This window comes from Sus scrofa, chromosome 14 (assembly GCF_000003025.6).
Source record: "Sus scrofa isolate TJ Tabasco breed Duroc chromosome 14, Sscrofa11.1, whole genome shotgun sequence".
NCBI lineage: Eukaryota > Metazoa > Chordata > Mammalia > Artiodactyla > Suidae > Sus > Sus scrofa.
Genome location: NC_010456.5, coordinates 39,909,120 through 39,933,350, shown reverse-complemented (window position 1 = coordinate 39,933,350; position 24,231 = coordinate 39,909,120). Strand labels below are relative to the sequence as shown.

Below are 24,231 nucleotides of genomic sequence, written 5' to 3'. Positions count from 1 at the left end.
CTGTGGTTCAGGCCTGTACATATTAGGGGTTCAGGCACGCAGTAGGGGTTCAGCCAACGCACGCAGAATCCTGGAGATCCATTACTTCTACACCCTCGGCGCGCCAAGCGCAGAGACAGTGGCGGGCCTGCAGGGAGATCTGGCAATCCTCATCTGCTCCCCTCCGGGTGCACGCCCCGGGGCCCCGCCCCGCGCCTGCCCATTGGCTGCCGGGCGGGGCCGGGGAGAGGTCCCTGGCTCTGCGTTCGCCTTGCCCGCCGCCACCTCAGACCCGCCGCTAGCTAGCCTCTCGGAACTTCAGCTCCAGCATCGGCATGTTGCGCCCTGCTGCGCTTGCCGCCGCCCGCCTCGTGCTCCGCCAGGGCCGCCGCCTATTATCGGCCGCCCCTACCCAGGCGGTGCCGGCCCCCAACCAGCAGCCCGAGATCTTCTACAACCAGGTGAGGCCGCCCCCCAGCCGCGCTAGAGCTTTGTTCTCTTGGGGGACGGAGCCCGTCGGGTGCGAACGGCCTGGGCCTTCTTGGGCCTCAGTTTACCCAATTGGGACTTGAGGGGTTTGCTGCAGTTGCTCTTTCAGCATACTCCCTTCCCTGCCCGCGAGCAGTTTGGCCCCGTAGCCGCCAACGACACCTCTGTTTCATTATGCAGCTGTGACTTTGGACGCTTTTCGTCTGGCAGATGTCCGTTTTTCAGGGCCGACTCTGGGTCCCGTTCACCTTCCCCCTCCACCCGGATCGTCCTCGGATTTCGGGCTTCTTAGTCGCCTCTGTATCTGAGCAGTCTAAACATCACCCACTCAGAGGACATGTCCTTTTAGACCCTCTTTGCAGGAACTGTTTTGTCTTTTCGCAGTTAATCTCTTTTAAAAATCTCTTTACTCATGCCCTCATACAAGGAAGTCCAAAAGTAAAAACAAGAAATGGAGGGGTCCTTTTCAGCTAAGACTTACTAATTTGCTAAGGCGCTTCCACTACTGGGAATTGGGAAAGGGTAGATTATTTCCCCACCTGGTCGGTCGCAATCTCCGTAAAGTATTGGTGCCTTCCAAGGGTCTTTGATTAAAGCAAGGAGGGACTTTCCAGGATAACACCGATTCCCAGTAGTCGATTTTTTGCTCAACTAGGACTTTGGAATATTTTCTGTTTTGATCTTTGAGTTTGGGTAAGGTGATGGATTTCACAGAGAAGAAAACTGGTTATGAAAGAGTTCGTTTTGTTTGTGCAACAAGTGTAGCTGCTGCTGCTCTTCTGAACTTCAACTTCTTTGAAGTTGGAAGGGGTCAGAGGGTGAGCACAGGGCCTCACACTGTGGGCACTTAGAGGAATAATGTCTCATTCTCTGTGCATTTCCTTTGCATCTGGCACTAATCAGAGCACTTGTTTTGCCATTTAATCCTTAAACAGCCCAGTGAGGTAGGTACTGTGATTATCTCCATTTTACAGATGAAGAGACTGAGTTACAAGAAGGTCTCCTGAGTTGCCCAAAGACTGCAGTCAGCATCAAAGTTGAGGTTCACATCTAGGCTTCTAAGAGTAAGCCAATAACCAGAACTTTCCGTGTGGTACCACTGATGCAACTCTGGGTGGGAATAAGGGGGTCACTGCTGATTTAGGATGCTGTAGAGCCTACCCCTGGCTGGCTGCTTTCAACAGGGGACCTGCTTGTCAGAGCTCGGCTGCAAATCTGCACACAGGAGATGGGGAAAGGCGCATCTGTGTGATTTAAGGGATGTTACAAATAGTCATTTGTGAGGGAATAAAAACAAAAGATAAAATAATATGCCTTTTGCATAACACAAGCCAAAAAGGCAGCAACTTCTGCTCCCTTGGTAGGCTGCTTAAGGAGGAGTTTATGCTTGAAAGACTTGAACATCAGGCAGAAACATCCTCAAAGGAAAAGCAGCAGCACACTAAGCCTTTGTGGTCACAGGATCTAATTAAAATCCTCCTCCTCTGTGCTCTTGTGGAAGTGAGGAAACAGAGTCCAAATGGGCACATAGGCACGGTAGATAGTTTGAGTCCTGTTCTCTAGTTTTAGTTTGGGAATCTAAGTTGGAGCAGAGTGAAATCTTCCTGCAGCTGCTTTTCTTTATCAGATTTTTTTGAGATCATAAAAGTAACCCTTGATCACTGTGTAAAAATGAAGAAAGTAAAACTTCCTGCATACTGCACTGTACTCCCTCCAAGAGCACTGTTCACTGGTAGGTCTGTGATCTTACAGGCATTTGTGTGTGTGAGCATGCATCAGACTTTTTTTTCTTTTTAACATAAATGAGATCCTTGCACTTACTGTTTGAAGTTCTGTCTCATTGAACAATGTATACAGATTATCTTCCTAAATCAGTTAAGTACATTTAAATCTTAAAGTACATTCAGATCTTATTTATTATTCCCAAGGGTTGCAAAGCAATCCACATGAGCATTATACTCTGCTGGAACTAGCCCCTTTTAAAGCTCCTTGAGATGTTTTCAGTGTTGAGTTGTTGCAAATCCTGCAATAAAACTTTTTTTTTTTTTTTTGTCTTTTTGCCATTTCTTGGGCCGCTCCTGCGGCATATGGAGGTTCCCGGGCTGTGGGTCGAATCGGAGCTGTAGCTGCCAGCCTACACCAGAGCCACAGCAACGCAGGATCCAAGCCATGTCTGCGACCTACACCACAGCTCACGGCAACGCTGGAACCTTGACCCACTGAGCAAGGGCAGGGATCGAACCCGCAACCTCATGGTTCCTAGTCGGATTCGTTAACCACTGCGCCACGACGGGAACTCCTAAAACATTTTATTTCTTTAAAAATAAGTAGCCTCTAAGCTAATATAAAAACAAAAAAGAAAGCGACAGTCCTTTGATATTCCACCCCTGCAGGTAATCACTGCTAACAGGTAGTGTATACAGAATATATACTACCTGTGCCTGATAGCTTGAACCTATGTCTTTTCACCTTTCATTCTCCCAAAGACTCTAGGAACCAGATCCCATCTTATAGATGAGGAAACTGAGGCTCAGAGAGGTCAAGTTCACATAAATAGTAAGTGTGAAACCAGGATTCAAGATTAGCTCTGTTCAGCTCTAACACAAATGCCTTTAGCCACATGCTGTGCTGCCTCATGACCAAGCCTAGCGGTCAAACAAGGATTAATATTACTGAGACAATTGAATATTTGATGTCAGATGGGAGGAGCCAAGTTTGTGTTCACATTTGCATTCCTAGCACTGAGACTTGAATATAATCACTATTCAGTAATTATTTATCAAAGGCCGATATTTATGAAACTGTGTTTACAGTCTTTGTGCTCCAGTAGTAAGGCATGGGAACCTAATAGTTCCACTCAGAACAGCCTTTTTGCAAAGAATTTGGGACATGACCAGGATTGTGAGGACACACAGGGAGTGCTGAAACTGGCAGCAAGAAAGAGACTGACAAACCACAAGCCCATAGATCCATCGACAGATTGAAACCTTTCCTGCCTGGCAAACGTCCACAGTGCAGTCAACCCTCCAATCTTAGAAGTGGTGAGAGTCCAGGACTGTGGGACCAAAGACCCTAGAGAATGAGGAGAAGAGGGGAGGGGAGGGCTGGGGTCAGGTGCCGGAATGTCTCCATCAAGTCTGGAGGAGGTGGCTGCCCTTGGCTTTAACCCCAAACTAACCTAAGGTATCTAGATGATTGCCTAGGAATGTGTGAATGTGTGTGGTATTCAGTATTTACCTTGGACTTTGCTCCTCAGGACTTTGTAATATGAAAGATTCCATCTGTTTTCTCTTAGACATAAATTACCTAGCTGCCACTGAAAAAGCAAATGCCAGCAGGAGTCACCCCAGGATAGAAAACCACAGCATTTGCTCAGTCCTTCTTGTGGGAATAACATATTCCAGGGATGGAGATTTCCTAGGTAACAGATCCCCAATTCTTTCATGCATCAAGGCTTGAAAGTAGTCTTTCTACAATATGTCCTGCCTCTATAAATTGGAGCTACTGAACAGTATTTAACCTTGTTTTGGAGACCTCGGGCAGGTTATGCCTGTCCATTGCCATGTGGTGGAGGTGGCACCAGAACATGGCTCTGTCCTTGCTTTAGTTAAGACTCCTCTCTGGGGTCCTGCAGTCCTGCTCCCAGTTCTGCTGTCCTTTCCCCTGCTTCTAAGTCCCCCACCAAGTTTCTATTTGCAGTTCCTAACCTGCAGGGGCCTAGAAAACAAGATGTCCAAGGCATCCAAGGATCATATTATCCTCCAGCTCAGCGATTCTAATTTTTATATGGTGATCTGCCCCGAGTTTGCAAAGATGCACGTCAAAGGATGTCTGCTGCAGCAGCCCTGTCAGGAACAGAGGCAGACCTCATTTTACTGTGGTGTGCTTTACTGCACTTCACAGATACCACGTTCTTTATGAATTGAAGGTTTATGACAACGTTGTGTCCAAGCAAGTCTGTCAGTGCGTTTTTTTCCAATAGCATTTGCTCATTTCCTGTCTCTGTGTCACGTTTTGGAAATTCTCACAGTATTTCAAATCCTCCACCAGCAAAAAGATTATGACTTGCTGAAGGCTTGGATAATGATTGGCACTTTTAAGCAATGAGATATTTTAAAATTAAGGTATGCACATTATATTTTGAGATATCATGCTATTGCACCCTTAAGAGACTGCAGTATAGTGTAAACATAACTTTCAAATGCACTGGGAAATGAAAAGATTCATGTGACTCGCTTTACTGCAATACTTGCTTTATTGCAGTGGTTTGGACCAAACCCACAATCTCTGAGGTCTGCTTGTAGTGAAAACATGCCCTAAAAGTGAGTTTGTAGGACATGGTTAAATAAACAGTGGTCTGTTTGTTTTGAGGATCGCCATGTGTAAAATAATGAGGCCCATCTGCCTGTGGAATGATGTCCAAGATAAACTTAGAAAAGCAAGTTACAAAATAAAAGTCCGTGATCCCCACTAAGAGTGGATGTTCCCCATGTCTGTCCTGTTCCCTCCAGGACTCCAACAATAGTATAGGTCCTGGCATACAGCAGGTATGGAACCCAGAGGCTCCCTGCTCTCCCCAGTCCTCAGTGCAGCCCTTCTGGTTCCTCTTGTCCTCAAATCCCTCCCCCAGGCACCCGCCCCCCCTCCCCGCCCCGGACCTCACTGTTCTCTTTGCTTCCACATCTCCCTTCGTTTGCTTATGGATCCTGTCTCTCCCGCTGGAACTTTGGCTCAAGGAGTCAGGATGGGGCTGTTTCACTCAGTGCCCAGCATGCTGATGACACTTGGTTAAAACTTAACTACTGCATGGATAAGTGAATCCAACTTTTATAATATGTAGTGAGATGTATTTATTAAAATGCATAGAAAATATAGCATTTTGATGGAAAAGCTCTTTGAGTTTTCCCAACAGTCCAGATTCAAAGTGTCAACATCTGATACCACAAGGTTGTCCCTCTGCTTCTAGAAACTATAATGGGGAAGGGTGAGCCTGTATCCTCCCAGGGTGATTGAGTAACATGTTAGGTAAGTTAGGCTTTGGGTTTCTGGCTAGAAGTTATGAAGCATTGGGGAGTTCCGTCTTGGTGCAGTGGAAATGAATCTGACTAGGAACCATGAGGTGGTGGGTTTGATCCCTGGCCTTGCTCAGTGGGTTAAGGATCTGGTGTTGCTGTGAGCTGTGGTGTAGGTTGCAGATGAGGCTTGGATCTGGCATTGCTGTGGCTGTGGTGTAGGCTGGCAGCAACAGCTCCAGTTAGATCCTTAGCCTGGGAACCTCCATGTGTGGCAGGTGAGGCCCTTAAAAGATAAAAGACAAAAAAAAAAAAAAAAAAAAAAAAAAAGTTATGGAGCATTTGGCCTGGAGTCTGCCCTTGTTTACTTAATAAATTGTGGTTACCGTGAAATGCCTTATTTGAAGGAGAACTTTGGCAGAGGCTCAGTGTGAGAACGGTTCCCGTATTGGTTTTGGTCTCCCTTCCCAAAACTACTAAAGTCTGGCAGAAGAGAAGAAAGGGGGAACTCTAAACAGAAGGAAAACCACAGGTCCCTGCAAACCCCAGCTTACTCAGTCAGAAGGGAGGATGGATGATTGCAAACGTGACAGTGGAGAGTGACTCAGCAAATCCAGGGCATGAGAGGCAGAGAGGTGCCCGGAATGGTCAGGGGGACAGCCTGGGCCCTACCCAGGGAGAAATGCGTGAGGACTCGGGAAGTTTAACCTCTCTGTTTTACACTTCTTGATCTTTGTGAAATAGCAATGAAAACTTTTTCAGGATAAGCTAATTTAGTACGCTGCTGTGCAGGGAGCTGCAGCAATGTAGGTCCTGGCTTAGGAGCTTTACACCCCTTGTTGAATTTAATCCTCACATCAGCCCCCAGATGACTATCCCCAGTGGACTGATGAAGCATCTGGAAATGAAGGGATTGGCCCAAGGTCACAGCTCATGAGAGGGAGAGCCAGGACTAGAACCCATGTCTATCTGGCTTAGAGGTTGGTGCTTTTTACAACATCCATAATAAAAACACAAAAATCAAATTTGCAGTAGGGTAGTAAGTAAACCACAGAGATGGAGATTAGAGAACATGAGTTCTGACTTCCTCAAAGGCAGACATGGGTTCTGACTGGAGGCTGGAGTTGGGAGAACTGGGAAAAGAACATGGGCCTTGGAGTTCCGAAGACCTACGTTCAATTCCAGACCCTACCCTCACTGTTGTGTGACCTTGAGCAGGTGACTTGACCCTGTTGTGACTCAGTGGATCCCCTCTGTGGAGAGGATGAAGCTCACCTAGATTTGCTATGAGGTTTAAATGGGAATGATCCAGGTATGGAAAGTTCCTAGTACAGGGGCTATTACATAATGAGTATCTGGTAACAGTCATTAGCCATTTCCGTGACATGCAGGTGGGGGATGGGATATCCTCATGGGACCAGGTGCTGACATCCTGGTCAGCAGAGGGGAATGGGGTTGGGGGGAATGGTATAAGACCACGAGACACACCCCCACGCACTGCAGCCTGCCACTCTCTGTAGCTACTGATCTCTGGCTTCAAGTGCTTCCATGAAGCAGTTGGGAACAAGGCCATGAAACCTGAGGCTAGACTCAGGGAGGCTAAGGGAACAGATGCTCAGAATGGCCACAGGCTGTGTGCCAGGCCCTCCTTTCTTCTCCACAAGTGTTAGCTCTAGTCCTCCCTTGGGTTTCGCTCTGCTCCACGCTCACCAGGAGGTAAGACCGAGTCTCAGAGTGGGTGTGCATGCACAGGTGTGGCCCAGTCCAGCTTGAACTTGGGTTCACCTGGCTTCCAGCCTGAACTCTTTCTGCCATACCTGTTCCCTCCACTGGAAACTACCTGTCATTTCTTAGCCCTGCTGCAGGAACAAATAGGTTGATGATCAGCCAACTCATGTGAACTCATTTCCAAAGAACCTGCCTGAGTGACTGCAGACAGTGACCTCAGTCCTAAGCCACGGTCAGGCCATGTTAGGATGCTGGGCCCAGGGGACTGCTTGGGGAAGGAAGGCAGAGTGACCTCAGTGGATGTCCTTGCCTTCACCCCACCAGTCACCTTTGCTCCAGCCTTGATTGAAATGATTGAAGTGACCTCAGCCCCCTCCCTGAGAGATGAGCTTCCCCAGCCTTGGGGGACAGCTTACTGGGAGATTTCAGCTCTTTGCTCCCCGAGGGCTTCACAGGACTGCCCCTGCCCCTGTCTCCTAGCACTTCCTTCTGGGTTCACCAATAACTCTTGCTGCCTTTATTTTATCTCAAACCAACTTACTCCTGCCCCAGAGCCTTTGCACTTGCTGTTTGTGCTGCCTGGACTGCTTATCCTCCCACTCTTCTTGTGGTGGCTGGCTCCTTTTCATCAGTCAGGGGTCAAGTCAAATGTCTGCTCCTCATACAAGCCTTCCCTGACCATCCCAGCTAAAGTTCTCCATCTTCCTCCCTTTTTACTACTCTCTCTGGATCCTGTTTTTCTCCTTTGCACTTACGACTGCAGTCTGAAGCTGCCTTGTGTATTTGACTGCTTCTTTATTTTCTGTGCCTACTAGAGCACCAGCTCCACGAGAGAAATGTCCTAATTGAATTTGGGTCCCACAGTGTCCTCAGCCCTTCAACAGTGCCTGGCCCATTGAAGGTGTTCACTAAATATTGACTGAATGGGTGAAAGAATAATTCTGACAACAACCCTGACAGGAGTGTGGTAGAGAAAAGTTGCTAATTCTTTGCTGCTCCTCCCTCTTTGTGAATCTGGACTGGACCTGTGATTTATGCTGACCAATGGAATTTGGTGGCAGAAACAAGGCCATGTGACTTCTGAAACTAGATCTTAAGAAGCCCTTCAGCTTCTGCCTGGTGTCTTGGAACACTCTCTGGGGAAGCCACTTGTCATGTGAGAGGTCTGACTAGACTGAGTCTGCCGTACAGTCAGGAAGCCCAAGCAGCCATGTGGTGCCAGACATATGAGTGAAGAAAGCATTGTGTACCTGCAGCCGCAGGTGCCCTCACTCTGCAACCACATGACCAAGCTTTGCCTAGCTGCGCCCAGTAATGGATACAACTGTGAGAGATAATAATAAATCAGTTTAAACTACCAAATTCTGAGGTGATGTTACACAGCTGTAGATATAGATAACTGATAGGATGGGAATGTATTCTTCATTATTCAGGCCAAAGAAACCAGGGCATTGAAAGGTCAAATGATTTATCCACAGTACTTGGCAGAGTGGGCTCTCCAGCTCAGATTGTCTCCAAGGCCTGTGCTTTTTTAACTTTCAGGCCACATCTCTCTGAAGCTAATTCCTATTTGTTCTGTTTTTTGTTTGTTTGTTTGTTTGTTTTTAACATTGCTGGTGGTATCAGGTTGAGAGCTGGTCCTGAGGACTTTCTCCCTTCTCATTTTAGATCTTCATAAACAATGAGTGGCATGATGCTATCAGCAAGAAAACTTTCCCTACCGTCAATCCATCCACTGGGGATGTCATCTGTCATGTAGCTGAAGGAGACAAGGTAAGAACTGGTGACTCAGGGCAGGGCTGAGTGGGCTGTGGGAGGGCAAGGATGATTTCATCCTTTTTTTTTTTTTTTTTTGGCTTTTTAGGGCCACATTCGCAGCATATGGAGGTTCCTAGGCTGGGGTCAAATTGGAGCTACAGCTGCAGGCCTATGCCATAGCCACAGCAACACAGAATCTGAGCCGTGTCTGCGACCTACACCACAGCTTACCCTTAACCCACTGAGCAAGGCCGGGAATCGAACCTGCAACCTCATGTTTACTAGTTGGATTCGTTTCCGCCATGCCACAATGGGAATTCCTGACTTCATCTTTTTAACTATATGATTTCTATATAGTTGAAACTTTATTGTGTATTACTTTCATAACTAAAAAATAGCAATTAAAATTTTTGAGTAAGTGAAGTCACAGAAACTCTTCCTTATAGACAAAAGTGCTAGATTGTACCTGGGTTCAAGATTTCATACAGTTGTGGAATTGTAGACTTGGAATTTAATTTGAGGACATCTAACCCAATTTCTCCATTCCAGACCTGAAAGTTGAAAGTCAGTGAAAGGGTGTCTATAGCTAGATGGAAATCTTGATGAGCAGAATTTGGGCCTCCTGAGATCTAGCTCCTGGTGTCTGTAGTGTATTTTGTTTTAATTATGTATAATAATTAACAAATAGTAATACTAATTTTAGAGTTAAAATATTAGACTTAAGTAGAAATATTTCATTTTTTAAAAATGGAAAAAGCTTTAAAAAATAATTCAGGAAGTTCCTGTGTGATGCAGTGGGTTGAGGATCTGGCATTGCCACACCTGTGGTTATGGGTTCAGTCCCTGGCCCAGGAAATTCCACATGCTGCAAGTGTGGCCAAAAAAAAAAAAAAAAAAAAAAAAAAAAAAAAAAAAAAATTCAAGAATGCCTCCTGCCCTCTACTTTAAAACTGTCTTCTATATACACATTTACGGGCTTGCTCCCTTGGCTAAATGAGTAAATACTTTTCTGGCTCATAGGGTAGTCTAATGGAACATATATTTAGTATTAGTGAAAACCATGCTTCCCACCTCCTGATACACATTTTCCTATATGGAAAGAGCTGGCTATGTTTTTTTTTTTTTTGTCTTTTTGCTATTTCTTGGGCCACTCCCACGGCATATGGAGGTTCCCAGGCTAGGGGTCGAATCGGAGCTGTAGCCACCGGCCTACACCAGAGCCACAGCAACCGGAATCCGAGCCGCGTCTGCAACCTACACCACAGCTCACGGCAACGCCGGATCGTTAACCCACTGAGCAAGGCCAGGGATCGAACCTGCAACCTCATGGTTCCTAGTCGGATTCGTTAACCACTGTACCACGAAGGGAACTCCAAAAGTGCTGGTTATGTTGATTTTATGACTTCCCTAAGGAGAGGAAAGCTGGGCAAACCTGCATTTGTTGGAGACTGCCAGTCATCTTAGAAGGAATGGTTAATTCCACTGGGCTTGCTTTGAAAAGAAGAGGGGGGAAAAAAAAGGCCAAATTCTAAGTGCTGATCCCTGAGTGCCTCTCCTTACAAAACTCTTCGGGGGATTTTGAAGTAGAAATCCCAAAATGGAAACGGTCAGGATCCTCATCCCCACTGTGACTCCTGGGAAGGAGAGAAGCCCAGCTGCTTAATTCTGAAGCTGGCCAAACAGCCTTTGGAGGCTGGGAGAGACTGTTTGGGGCAGTTTCTACTCAGCCATTGACGGAAGCCGCTGTGGGTACATTTGGCAGCAGAGCAGGAGGTATTTGGAGCTGGTTATTGCCGAGAAGGCCTGAGCTGCCTTGGTGGGTGTTTTCCAGGAAGATGTGGACAGGGCAGTGGAAGCTGCCCGGGCTGCATTCCAGCTGGGCTCACCCTGGCGTCGCCTGGATGCATCTGACAGGGGCCGGCTGCTGAACCGCCTGGCCGATTTGATTGAGCGGGACCGGACCTACCTAGCGGTGAGTCCTAAGCCCCCTCCCCTCTCATCCCACAGGACGAATGGATATCCTATGGACAGGCAGGAAAGGGTTGCATTGCTGACAAGTAACTGGTCAGAGTGGCATAGGCTCAATACCACTGGGGTACACCCCTGCACCAGCCTGGGGAGCCTCTTAGTGTTTCCTTTGATGCAATGTGTTCTGCTAAGAAAGGAGACATGGGGGCACGGGGGCGGGGGCTGTGATGGAGAAGGCTTTCCAGGAGAGAGACCCCCAGGAATGGATACCTCTCCCAGACCCTCTGTGTGGTGGGCCTTCTCCCCAGCTGCAAGAGGCAAAAGAAACCATACTGCCCATAGCCATCAGAGTGAACCTTCTAGAAGGCAAATTATACAATGGCACTTTGCCCTTAAGCCTCCCGTGGTATCCTTTATCTTTAGGATAAAGTCCTGTTCCCTCAACATGATCTACTAGGCTTTGCCTGGTTTGGCTCCATCTCCCAACTCATGCTGCATGGTAGCCTCAGACACACAGCTCAGCTCACCAGCTTTCCTTCAACTTCTTCACTGCCAGGCTTTAGGCCTTTGTACATGCTGTTTCCTCCATTCAGGGTGCTCTTCCTTTTGTCACCATTCGTACCTTCCCCTTTGCCTGGTTCCTCCTACATATCCTTCATGTTTCAGCCTAAGGGTGCTTCTTAGGCTGATTTTCTCCAGCTGGGTTGGGTACTTCCTAGCATTCTTAGCACTTGTAACTAATGAATCATGTTATTATTGGCTGTCTTTTTGGCTTATAAGCTCCACAATCGTCTGTGTTCTCAGCACCTGGATCTGGCATGGAGCAGAAGCTTGGAAAAAAACATGTTTGTGAAATGACTGAATGAGAAATTGGTGCATCTGTCTTCCCATCCCCCTCGTCAAGCTCCCTGCCGCTGAAGAGGGAGGGGCAATGGCCCAGAGCTGCCATGAAATTTAGTGCAAAGTGGCCACCAGCCCTTCCTTGTCCATGCTGAGCCTCAGTGCTCTTGGTCACCCCATTAGCTGTGATTCATTTCTGTGCCCGCCTATGTTGATCTTGTTCTCTTTGCTCAGGCACTGGAGACCCTGGACAACGGCAAGCCCTATGTCATCTCTTACCTGGTAGATTTGGACATGGTCCTCAAGTGTCTCCGGTAGGGGCTCAGACTTCTTGTTCTTTGTTCTGGCCGTGCCAAAGGAGGGGGGATAGTGTTGCTGGAGGGGTGGAAACAGAATAATGTAAAAGGATCACAGGAGCTGGAGAAACATTCTAGTTAGAAGCCATCTCAAGGGAATAATCTCTCAAGACAAAAACTATAATTGAGTCATACATGTTTTCTCCTTCAGTTTTGGTAATTTATGTATTAGTTGGAACTTATCCACTTCCTCTAGGTTATCTAATTTGTTGGCTACCATTGCACATAGCATTAGCTCACAATCCTTTTGATCTCTGTGAGATTGGTCCTAATGTCCCCTCTTCCATTTCTGATTTTAGTGATTTGTGTCTTCTCCCCTTTTTTTCCTTGGTCTAGCTAAAGGTTAGTCAGCTTAATGAATGTTTTCAAAGAACCAGCTTTGGGATTTGTTGATTTTATTGTTTTCATTTCATCCACCTCTGCTCTAATCTTTAGTATTTGCTTCCTCTTGTAGCTTTGGGTTTAGTTTAAAAATAAACATTTAAATGACCAAGAAATATAGGATGAGGAATAAGAGCTTTGTCAGCATGCTTGGATCACAGACAACAGGAACTCACTCAGCCTAACTTGAGCAGCTAGCCAGGTGCCCTGAGTCCTGAAGGTCACTGTGTCTCACTGCTGTCCCCTTGCTTCATTCTTCTCTCAACTACCCGGGCATCTGATTGGGGCCTGTCTGTGTTTTGCAACCTGGCCGCCCACACCTGGGCGTGATTCTGTATGTGTGACTCGAGCCAGACTAGGCTGTGTTCCTTAATCCTCATGCCAAATTCCTGGAGGAGGGGCCCTGATCGGCTGGCCTTAAGTCTGGCCAGCTGTGGTTTGGGTGGACAGATCACTGTGCAAATAATGGCTGTTTCCCTGTGATCATGTGGATGGGGGTGGAGGGGAAGAAGCAGTGCCAGGAAAGTATGGGCTGGATAAGAAAAGAGTAGTTCTATCCCATAACAGGGATTCTCAGCCAGGGAAGCTGTCTCCCAGAGGACAGTGGGTAATATCTAGAAATATTTTTTTGTTGTTGTTGTCAGACTTGGAGGGAGGGGTGTTCGTGGCATCTAGTAGACCAGGGATGCTCTAGAAATCCTACAAAACACAGGTCAGCCTGCACAGCAAAGAATTTTATAGCCCCAAGTGGGAGCAGTGCCATGATCGAGAATGTTCTGCAAGGAAACTCCAGAGGGAGCAGCCTGGTGAATCTCAGGCAGAGCCCAGGCCTTCCTGCATTTAGCAGTATGCCTTTGTGCTGATTAAATACCTGTTCTGAGGCAGACAAACACATGTAATATAGACCTGGGAGGAAGGGGGCAGCAATGCCTTAGTGTGTACAGATTTGGCAACTCCCTGGCTATTTTTCCCTCCAGGGTCATAAACCTGTGTTCACACCCAGGTTAACTATGGTCTCAGGCTAACTTCAGAAGGCACACTCATTTCTGAAATCTCTCTTTTACCTTGCATGATGCTTTTCTCTCCCATCTTTCATTTTTCCTACTTCCCTGAAAACCACATGGCTCTTCTTTCCCTCCACCCCAGCTCTAATTTGCTGTGCTTTTTTTTTTTGTTTGTTTTGTTTTTTGGGGGTTTTCTGTCTTTTTTTTTTGACATTTCTAGGGCTGCTCCCGTGGCATATGGAGGTTCCCAGGCTAGGGGTCTAATCGGAGCTGTAGCTGCTGGCCTACACCAGAGCCACAGCAACGCAGGATTCGAGCCATGTCTGCAACCTACACCACAGCTCATGGAAAACCACAGCTCATGGAAATGCTGTGCTTTTCTGCCCTTAGTGTCTCTGTGTCTGGAAGGTTGGGACCCAATCATTGATTTGTTTCTGGTCACTGTTCACTCAGTCTTAGTATAGTGTTCTGCACACAGCAAGTGCCAGCTATTAGATCCCCTAGAGTTGATCCATGGTTTCCAGAAGCTAATGTAGAGTGCTGGGCTGGTGCCATAGTCACAGTTTAATAAATCTGAATGTTTATGGAAAATACTGATTCCTGGGCTCCAGAGAGTAATTGAGTAGGTCAGAAATGGGTACATGGAATTTGGTGTTTTTTACAAACACCCCCCACCCCAGGTGATTCTGAGGCTTAGAGGTTAGTTAGCTGGAATGGATTGTGACCCTGGCAGTTAGTCAGGTCTTTCTGAAAATAAGCTAAGAGCAAGGCCGATTATCAGAAAGTCCTAACTGGGCCAATATGAGTTTTTCTTTTGCCAGGGTTTACAGGGGTACCTGACAGTCATTGATAAAGCTTGCATTTTTTTTTTTTTTTTTTTTAAGTTACTATGCTGGCTGGGCTGATAAGTACCATGGTAAAACCCTTCCCATCGACGGGGACTACTTCAGCTACACTCGCCATGAGCCTGTGGGAGTGTGTGGGCAGATCATCCCGGTGAGTATTAGCCTCATAATAAACAGATGGAGGTTTATCAGGAATGCTGTGAGGGGCAGTGGTCTTGGGCAAGCTCATTGCCAAGGTGGGAGAGTCTGCAGGGTGATGTTAGAAGGCAATCTGGGCAGTGGTTGAGGCTTTAACAAAGGCAACCAGCGCTGCTATGCGTGAGACTTGTGACCTTGGGCAAGTCACCTATTATCTTGGGACTTGGTTTTCTTATCATGAAAAGCATGAACACAGAGCTGTCTTAGGGTGGTAGGGAGGATTGAATGTGACAATCTGCCTAGTATGTAAAAGCACTCATGCATGTGAGTCACCAGTATTATCTCTACCACCTGCCTTGTTCATATCTGTCTTAAATTTACAATTGAGTTGTGGGAAGGACACAGGAGGTTCAGAGAATCTGGTGCTGCTTCTGCTCTCTGGCTGCCATTTTCCGCTGCCAGTGCAGCTCTTGCTGAGATTGTGGAAGTGGCTGTTGTTGATTGCAGTGGAACTTCCCGCTCTTGATGCAAGCGTGGAAACTGGGCCCAGCCTTGGCGACTGGAAACGTGGTTGTGATGAAGGTTTCTGAGCAGACTCCACTCACTGCCCTCTATGTGGCCAACTTGATTAAGGAGGTACATGGCTTGTGTCTGTCTGTCTTGACCTCTAAGTGCCTTCATACAGGGTATAGGTTTGTTTTATAGGAGTTCTGATGAGGGGCCCCGTAGTGGGGAGGGGTGTTTATAGAGCAGGGACTGACGCCCCCCATCACACTTCAGCCAGAGTGACCCCCATCACCTCTTCTCTACATTGGGTTTCATCGCTTTGAAGAATGAAAACCATTCTAAGTGAATGCCATGAGGGAATCCCATGAAACAGGCTTCTCGCTATACCATTTATAATTCCTGAGAGGTACCCCGAAGACTGCTCACCTGTGTCCTGGGCAGACTGCCTCAGCCTCTCTGGGAGGGGATGTGTATTTCTCTGTCCAGACCCTTTGAGCAGGAGAATGACTCCCAGTGTCCCTGGGTGTTTGCCCATAGGCCGGCTTTCCTCCTGGCGTGGTCAATATTGTTCCTGGATATGGCCCAACAGCCGGGGCTGCCATCGCCTCTCATGAGGATGTGGACAAAGTGGCCTTCACAGGCTCCACTGAGGTAAGGCATCCCAGGACCTCAAGCTTGTGGTGCCTTTGGCTTAAGGGCATCCCTCCTAAAAGGAGGATGTGTTCACACTTGGCCTCTGGGTACTGCATGTGGGGGGAAGAGGGGGTTGGGAGGGTTCTGCCCCAGGACTGCCTCTGAGTAGCTCAAGTGAGGGGCCCCATGTGTGCTGGCAGGGCCCCATCAGGGTGGAGCCTTCTTCGGATTGATTAACACTCCAGCTGCTGTGGGGGGCTGGCATCCTGTAAATAAATAGGATAAAGAGACCAAGACTGTCTAGATTTCATAAAGCCCATGGTCAAAGCACTTCAGCTTTGTCAGACTCCTTGACTGGCACTGTCCTGGTGATTAAAGAGTGTGGACTTCAGGAAGAAAGGAGTTCAAATCCCAGCCTTGACATTTTGACATGGGGTAATTCACTGAATGTCTTTGGGGGCTCCATTCATTGTGTTTATGAGGATGAGGATGGTGGAGTTTCCTTCGTGGTTCAGTGGTTAATGAACCTGACTAGGATCTATGAGGATTCAGGTTCAATCCCTAGCCTTGCTTAGTGGGTTAAGGGTCCGGCGTTGCCATGAGCTGTGGTGTAGGTCACAGATTCGGCTTAGATCCCAAGTTGCTGTAGCTGTGGTGTAGGCCAGCAGCTGTAGCTCTGATTCAACCCCTAGACTGGGAACTTCCATATGCTGCAGGTTCAGCCTAAAAAGAAAAAAAAAAAAATTAGGATGGCACTATCTATGCAGTAGAGACAGTAGGTGTGGTGTAGTGGGGAAGAGAATGCACTTTGGAGTCTACCTAACTTTCAGCAGCACTTACTGAGCTACGAGACCTTGGGCAAGTCAGCCTCCTTAAGCCTCCATTTCCCCATCTATAAAGTGGGGATAATGCGCCCACCTCACAGGGTTGGCATAAGATAAAGCTTATGACATATTTAGCAAAGGTCCAGCCCAGAGTAAATACTCGGTGAGTGAATGAATGAATGAGTGCTGCTCTGTGCCAGGCCTCAGAGACACGAAAACAAATAAGATGCCTTGTGTCTCCTTAAACATAATTGCCTTTAAAGCAGGGACAAAATTCCTTCTAAAGAGGTAACTTTTTCTTATCCTTGAATTCTTGGAAGGCTTCTTCACATGACTTCAGAGAAAGCATACTGAATAGTGTATAACGAAGGTGATCTTCAAAATGACCCCCCTGAGATACAGATACTTTCAAATGTTCAGTCTGTGAGCAGTGATGATGGTCTGGGGAGGGCAGAACAATGGTCAAGATGATGGTCCAGGCTTGCTTGGCTTAGTCACCACATAAATTAATGCCTCAAGGGGATGCTGAGAATCTTGTAGAGGGGATGGTCTCCTGACTAGATATGTATATTCCTTCAGCAAATAAGCACAGGGGTGTCTTTGTGCCAGGCTCTTGGAATATGGAGGTGAAAGGTACCCCATCTTCACCCTGTGACGGGAGATAGCATTTAAAATACCATAGGAAGGAGGCAGGATAGCAGGTCTGAACTGGTGCACAATGCAGCCTGCCCAAGTGTGCATTCTGATTCCACATTTACTGTGTGACTTTGGGCAGATGACTTGTCCACTCTGAGCTGCAGTGCCCACATTTCTAAATCAAGGGAAAGAATTAGCCTTATCTCTGAGGTTGTTGTGAAGGTTGAACTTAGTGCACACAAAGCACTTAGCACAGTATCTGGTACGTAGGTGGTGCTCAGTATGTAGAAGCCACACAGCAATGACTCTGCTCTATGTTGTTACTATCCTTGAGGTCCTAGGAGCTCAGGGGTGGGGCAGTGATGGTAAGTGAATGGACAGATTTGGTGAAATTTTCTGGGTCTCTTGTGAACCAGCTACTCCCTCAAGTTGTGGTGGCTTCTATTCTGTGTCTGTGAGTGTTTGGCTTTTTACTCCTACTGAGAGTTTGTCTCTGTTTCTGCTTCCCTATAGGTTGGCCACCTCATCCAGGTTGCTGCAGGGAAGAGTAACCTCAAGAGAGTGACCCTGGAGCTAGGAGGAAAGAGCCCCAATATCATCATGTCAGATGCTGATAGTAAGTTTTTGGGTGGGGTCAGGGTAGAGGAAGGTCTGGTATCAACGTGTCCCTGGCTTTCTATTCCATGGTCCCACTGACTTCTGTAATTCTCAGCATCCATCAGGAGGGGTTTCTGCCCCCAGGGCCCCAGTATGGCCCCCTTGCCTGCATGATGTGGCCTCTCCTCCAGCCTTTCTCCTCTCTGTTCCCTATAATTCAGCCAGGCTGAGGTACTTAGCTGCCCACCACACTTCATACTTTCAGATAACACTACTCTTCCTCCATCACTTCCTTTTTTCTGGTCCTGCTGAGGCACTCTCAGCTTTGTCCTCCCTGAGGGAGCCTTCTCCGAGGGCTAAAGGCCAGCTGGGTTGGTCTTCCGGCTGCCCTTGGCTCCGTTACCACGTGGGTTACAACCACCATCCTTTGTGTCTGTCTGCCACTTAGTCTCTACACTCAGAGGAGGGAGAGAACGGGTCTTGTCTTGTTCCAGCACAGCGATTGTGGTAGTGCTAATGGGTTAAGGGACCAGGCTTCTCTTTGTCCTCTTCTTACGGTTGCTTCTGCCTCCACAGTGGACTGGGCTGTGGAGCAGGCCCACTTCGCCCTGTTCTTCAACCAGGGCCAGTGCTGCTGTGCGGGCTCCCGGACCTTTGTGCAGGAGGACATTTATGCTGAGTTTGTGGAGCGGAGTGTTGCCCGGGCCAGGTCTCGTGTGGTGGGGAACCCTTTTGACAGCCGGACTGAGCAGGGGCCGCAGGTAAGCCCAGTAGTTGCACGTAGGTCTTGGTGTCTGGAGCCGGCATGAGAAGCAGAAAGGACCTTGGCCTCCAAGTTGGGCAGGCCTGGTTTCAGGTCTCAGCTCTGCTGGGAACCAGCTGTGTGCCCTTGGGAAGCCACATGCCCTCTCTGAGCTACCATTCTCTCATCCATAATGTCTGCCTTTCCTAAATCACAGGGTGGCTCTGAAGTGGAAATGAATAATGGAAAGCCCCTTGTAAATTACATACACATGATAAACACTAGGAGTGTCTGTGCAAAAGGGAATGTATGCCTTCTAGCCTTTTGGCCATCCATAAAAATGCATCTAAGAAAGACACATGCATACCTGTTCATTGTGGTTACTTCTGGGAGGTGGGTGGAGGGCCATGGTATGGGTAGCAGAGAGACTTTATTGCACTTTATAGTCTTCTGAGCTGTTTAAGATTTAAAAAAAAATTATTTTTACTATAAGCATGTATTCTTTTTTGGGGGCCGCCCCACAGCATAGGGAATTTCCCGGGCCAGGGATCAGATGCAAGTCATAGTTGCGACCTATGCTGTAGCAATGCCAGATACTTTAACCCACTGTGCCAGGTGAGGGGTTGAACCTGTGTCCTGGCATTTCAGAGATGCCACAGTGAGAATTCCTATTCTTTTTAATTAATAAAAACATAATCAATAGTAAGTACAATAAAAAGAGTCACTCCCTACCATTTCCTCTCACATCCTGGTCCTTTTTCCAGCATCATCCTTGGACCAGCCTGTCCTGGGCACACTCTCCCTAGGGCTCTGCACTGGCCTCCTCCAGCTACCCGCCTCCGAGGGACGAAGAATACATAGGGTCAGGGATGCTTGCAGTTCCCTTCAGTCCGTTGCATGCGGCCCTGAGCCCACTTCTGTGGCCCATTGGGGCCTCTCTATAGGCTCCATTGTCCTGGGGGCATTTACACTGCTGGTGTCCACTCCCCAGGCTCCAGGACTGGCCAGAACAGCCTTTTTAAAAAAATTAATAGATTCTATTTTTTAGAAAGAAGAGCAGAAAGTACATACTCCCTAATCTCCTACTACCTAGTTTCTCCTATTATTAACATCTTGCATTGCTGTGATACATTTGTTATAATTTGATGAGCCATTACCGATATATTATTATTAACTTAAGTCCATAGTTTACATTAGGGTTCACTCTTGGTGTTGTACTTTCTATGGGTTTTGACAATGAATCAGGACATGTATCCCCTGTCAGAGTAGTTTCAGTGCAGTGAAAATCTCCTGTGCTACACCAATTCATTCTTTCCTCCCCCAACCCCTGCAACCAACCACTGCAACCACTTATCTTAACTCTATGGTTTTGTCTTTTCCAGAATGTCATATAGTTGGAGTCCTATAGTCTGTAGCCTTTTGAGGTTAGGCTTTTTTTTTCCAGATTGCCTTCTTTTACTTAGCAATATGCATTTAAGTTTCCTCCATATTTTTTCATGACTTGATAACTCATTCCCTTTTTTTTTTCTTTTTTTTTTTAGGGACACACCAGTGGCATATGGAAGTTCTCAGGCTAGGGGGTCAAATCCGAGCTGCAGCTGCCAGTCTACACCACAGCCACAGCAACGCAGGATCTGAGCCATGTCTGGGACCTACACCACAGCTCACAGCAACCCCAGATCCTTAACCCACTGAGTGAGGCCAGGGATCGAACCCACATCCTCATGGATACTAGTTGGGCTCGTGACCCTTGAACCACAATGGGGAACTCCAAGCTCATTCCTTTTTATGGCTGAATAGTATGCCATTGAATGGGTAGACTGCATTTTCTTTATCCATTCATCTGTTGATAGACCCTTAAGTTGTTTCTCCTTTTTGGCTGTTGTGAAGAGTGCTGCTGTGAACCCCAGCATCTCTTTTTCTCTCTTGTTTTTGTGGTTTGTGGCTAATTATTATGCTAACACAAATTTGTATAAGATGCTTCAAAGAAAAGAGTTTAAAGTAAAATAACACCCCTTTGTCTTCTCCAAGTCCATTCCCCACAGGTAACCTGCTCCACCTCCCCCCCAAAACACACAAAGAGCTACATTTTGGTGTGTTTGTTTTAACAAAAATAGGGTTTTGTAATATATACCATTCTACACACTCCCCCCCTCCACCTTTACAAAATATCTTAGGCTGTCTTTTTGTGTCAGATAGTTCACAGATCTGCTATAAATGATGACACAATATAGGGATATACCATAATTACGTTAACCAGCCCTTTTGCTCATGTATACTTAGAATTGTTTCCATTTTTTTGCTTCTATAAGATGCTCCCCAGTGACTATCCTTGTTCAAGTCTCTTTGTCACATGTAGAATAAACTTCTAGAAGTAATATTAAATAGCTGGATCAAAGGATATGAACATCAAATTTTTTGTCTAATGTTAATAAGCTACTTTCCCAAAGAGCTGTACCAGCTTACAGTCCTTTTTTTTTAAATTTTTTTTACAGAATAAAATACATACATTTACACACAATTACATTCACACAGATTGTTATAACGTGGATCTTAAGAAACAGATTGACTCCCACTGGAGAAGTGGAATGGAAAATATGCTGAGACAAATAGGAAATTTATTCTATACTTTATCCCAATTTTAGGCTTTCATCTTTACTACTTAGCATTATCTATTACATTTCAATTTTTCTTTAAAAGTTAGCATTATATTAAATTGTTATATTATGCAACTAAAATTTATAAAGAAAAAAGCCTTATATACCATTAAATATTTTATATAGCATAGTAAAAAGAATAACAACTGGTAAGCATAACAAAAATAATACACCCTCTGAAAATAAGTAAAATATAAAATGCATAAGTTGGTTAAAAAACAGTGTAACTATATAAATATGTCCTCACAATTTGTTCCATCTCATTGATTCTTCAGTAAAGGCATTACACCATTCTAGGTGATGTGATAAACAAGACATTATAGACTTTACATTGTACCATGGAGAGAAATGGTTATTAATAATACAATTGTAGAACTGTATTATTTAATTGTACAGTGGCATTATTTAATTATAATTATCATAAGTTCTTTGATGGAGAGGAAATCAGAATCAGATCTAAGAAGACTTCAGCATTCCAAGAATGATGTCAAATGACCCCTTTCATAGTGGATTATGCACTTATTTACTATGAGATATATTTCTTCTCCAGAGATTCCTTGTTTGTGTATCAATTGTAGATTTTTGGCTTGCAGTTATTCTGAAGTTTTGATGTAAGAGTCTGTATGTATATGAGATTGTTTTAAGTTGTTGTTCTCTTCATTGCAAGTTCATCTCCGGTGTCCCGCATTTGTAGCCACCTCTTCTCATGCTTTCTGATTTTTTTTTTAATAACTGACAGGACTTTTTATTTTTTTGTCTTTTGTCTTTTGTTGTTGTTGTTGTTGCTATTTCTTGGGCCGCTCCCGTGCCATATGGAGGTTTCCAGGCTAGGGGTTGAATTGGAGCCATAGCCACCGGCCTACGCCAGAGCCACAGCAACGCTGGATCCGAGCCGTGTCTGCAGCCTACACCACAGCTCACGGCAACGCCGGATTGTTAACCCACTGAGCAAGGGCAGGGACCGAACCCACAACCTCATGGTTCCTAGTCGGATTTGTTAACCACTGCGCCACGACGGGAACTCCGATTTCTGATTTTGATGGTATAATTGTGCATGGATGATTTCGTATCTTTACTGTATATATACCTTTACTGGTGAGCCTTATCTTTTGTGGAATTTTTGCTTCCTGTTGCTGATCTTTTCTTTCCTGCCTAGAGAAGTTCCTTTAGTATTTGTTGTAAGGCTGGTTTAGTGTTGCTGAATTCTCTCAGCTTTTGCTTATCTGTGAAGGTTTTGATTTCTCCTTCAAATCTGAATGAAAGCCTTGCTGGGTAGAGTATTCTTGGTTGGAGGTTTTTTCCTTTCATCACGTTAAGTATATCATGCCACTCCCTTCTGGACTGTAGGGTTTCTGCTGAAAAATCTGCCAATAACCTTATTGGGGTTCCCTTGTATGTTACTTGTTTCTTTTCCCTAACTGCTTTCAGTATTTTATCTTTGTCTTTAATTTTGGTCAGTTTGATTATTATGTGTCTCGGTGTGTTCCTCCTTGGGTTTATTTTATATGGTACTCGTTGTGCCTCCTGGATTTGAGTGAGTGGTTCCTTTCCCATGTTAGGGAAATTTTCGGCTATTATCTCTTGGAATATTTTTTCTGTCCCCTTCTCTCTTCTCCTTCTGGCACCCCTATAATACGGATGTTGGTGCATTTAACGTTGTCCCAGAGTTCCCTGAGACTCTCTTCATTTTTTTTTCAATCTTTTTTCTCTTTTCTGTTCTGCATCCGTAATTTCTTCAAATCTGTCCTCCACCTCGCTTATTCGTTCTTCTGCCTCCTGTATTCTGCTGTTAGCTGCTTCTAGTGAGTTTTTTATTTTAGTTATTATATTTTGCATCTCTTCTTGTTCTCTTCAAGTTTTATATCTTGTATCTCTTTGGTTAGTGTTTCCTGTAAGTTATCCATCCTTGCCTCCAGTTTATTTCCAATGTCTTGCATCATCTTCAGCATCAACAGTCTAAAGTCTTTTTCCTGGAGGCTGAGAATCTCCTGATCACTTAGCTGATTTTCTGGGGTTTTTCCTTTCTCCCTCATCTGAGTTATAGTTCTCTGTCTTTTCATTTTTATGGGTTTTTGGTGTGGTGACCTTTTTATAGATAATAGAGCTGTAGCCTCTCTTACTTCTGGTGTCTGCCCCCCTTGTGGCTGAAGTCGATATGGAGGGCTTGCTGTAGGCTTCCTGATGGGAGGGGCAGATGCCTGCCCACTGGTAGGTGGAGCCGATTCTAATCCCTCTGGTGGGTGGGGCTTAGTCTCTGGATGGGATTAGGGGCTGCTGTGTGCCTGAGGCTCTTTAGGTAGCCTGTTTACTGAGGGGTGGGGCTGTGATCCCACCTGGATTGTTGTTTGCCCTGGGGCTTCTCAGCACTGACTGACGGGTGGGGCCAGATTTTCCCAAAATGGCCACCTCCAGAGAAAGGCAACTGCTGAATATTCCTGAGAGCTTTGCCTTCAATGTCCTTCCCTCACAACAAGCCACATTCACCCGTTTTCCCATGATGTTCTCCAAGAACTGCAGTCAGGTTTGACCTAGGTTCCTGGGGAGACCTCGCTCTGCCCTGGGACCTAGTGCACGTGAAAGTCTGTGTGCGCCTTTTAAGAATGGGGTCTCCATTTCCCCCAGTCCTGTGGAGCTCCTGCGCACAAGCCCCGCTGGCCTTCAATGCCAGATGCTCCAGGGGCTCTTTCTCCCAGTGACAGATCCCAGCATGTGAGGGTTTGATGTGGGGCTCAGAACTCTCACTCCTGTAGGTGAGTCTCTGTGAGCCAGATAGTTTTCAGTCTGTGGAGCTTCCCAACCGGGAGGTATGGGGTTGTTTATATCACCCCTCCTACCTGTGGATGTGGCCTCCTCTTTTTCTTCTGGAGTAGGGTATGGGTTTCCGGTCCATTTGGGTGGAGATTGCTCAGTCTTTAGTTGTGAATTTTGTTGTTTTTAGGAGAGAAGTTGAGCTCCAGTCCTTCTATTCCGCCATTTAATCCCGTCTCCCTACAGTCCTTTTTTAAAACAATTGAGGTATAACTGACCTATCAGTCCTTCTAATAGTGTATGACTATTACAGAGTATGTAACAAGCTCTTGCCATCAATGTATTTTCTTGCTATTTAAAATTTTTAGTAATCTCATACTTGAAAAACA

At 46.1% G+C, this 24,231-nt stretch overlaps 1 protein-coding gene across 1 annotated transcript in view; it reads left to right on the top strand.

Moving 5' to 3' along the window:
* Nucleotides 238-24,231, top strand: part of ALDH2 (aldehyde dehydrogenase 2 family (mitochondrial)) — a 30,797-nt gene continuing 6,803 nt past the window's right edge. The window contains 9 exon segments of the mRNA NM_001044611.2: nucleotides 238-440; nucleotides 8,877-8,981; nucleotides 10,798-10,938; nucleotides 12,009-12,088; nucleotides 14,400-14,511; nucleotides 15,006-15,134; nucleotides 15,543-15,656; nucleotides 17,612-17,714; nucleotides 18,272-18,456. Coding sequence (NP_001038076.1) covers nucleotides 315-440; nucleotides 8,877-8,981; nucleotides 10,798-10,938; nucleotides 12,009-12,088; nucleotides 14,400-14,511; nucleotides 15,006-15,134; nucleotides 15,543-15,656; nucleotides 17,612-17,714; nucleotides 18,272-18,456 — 1,095 coding nt within the window. The 5' untranslated portion in view covers nucleotides 238-314.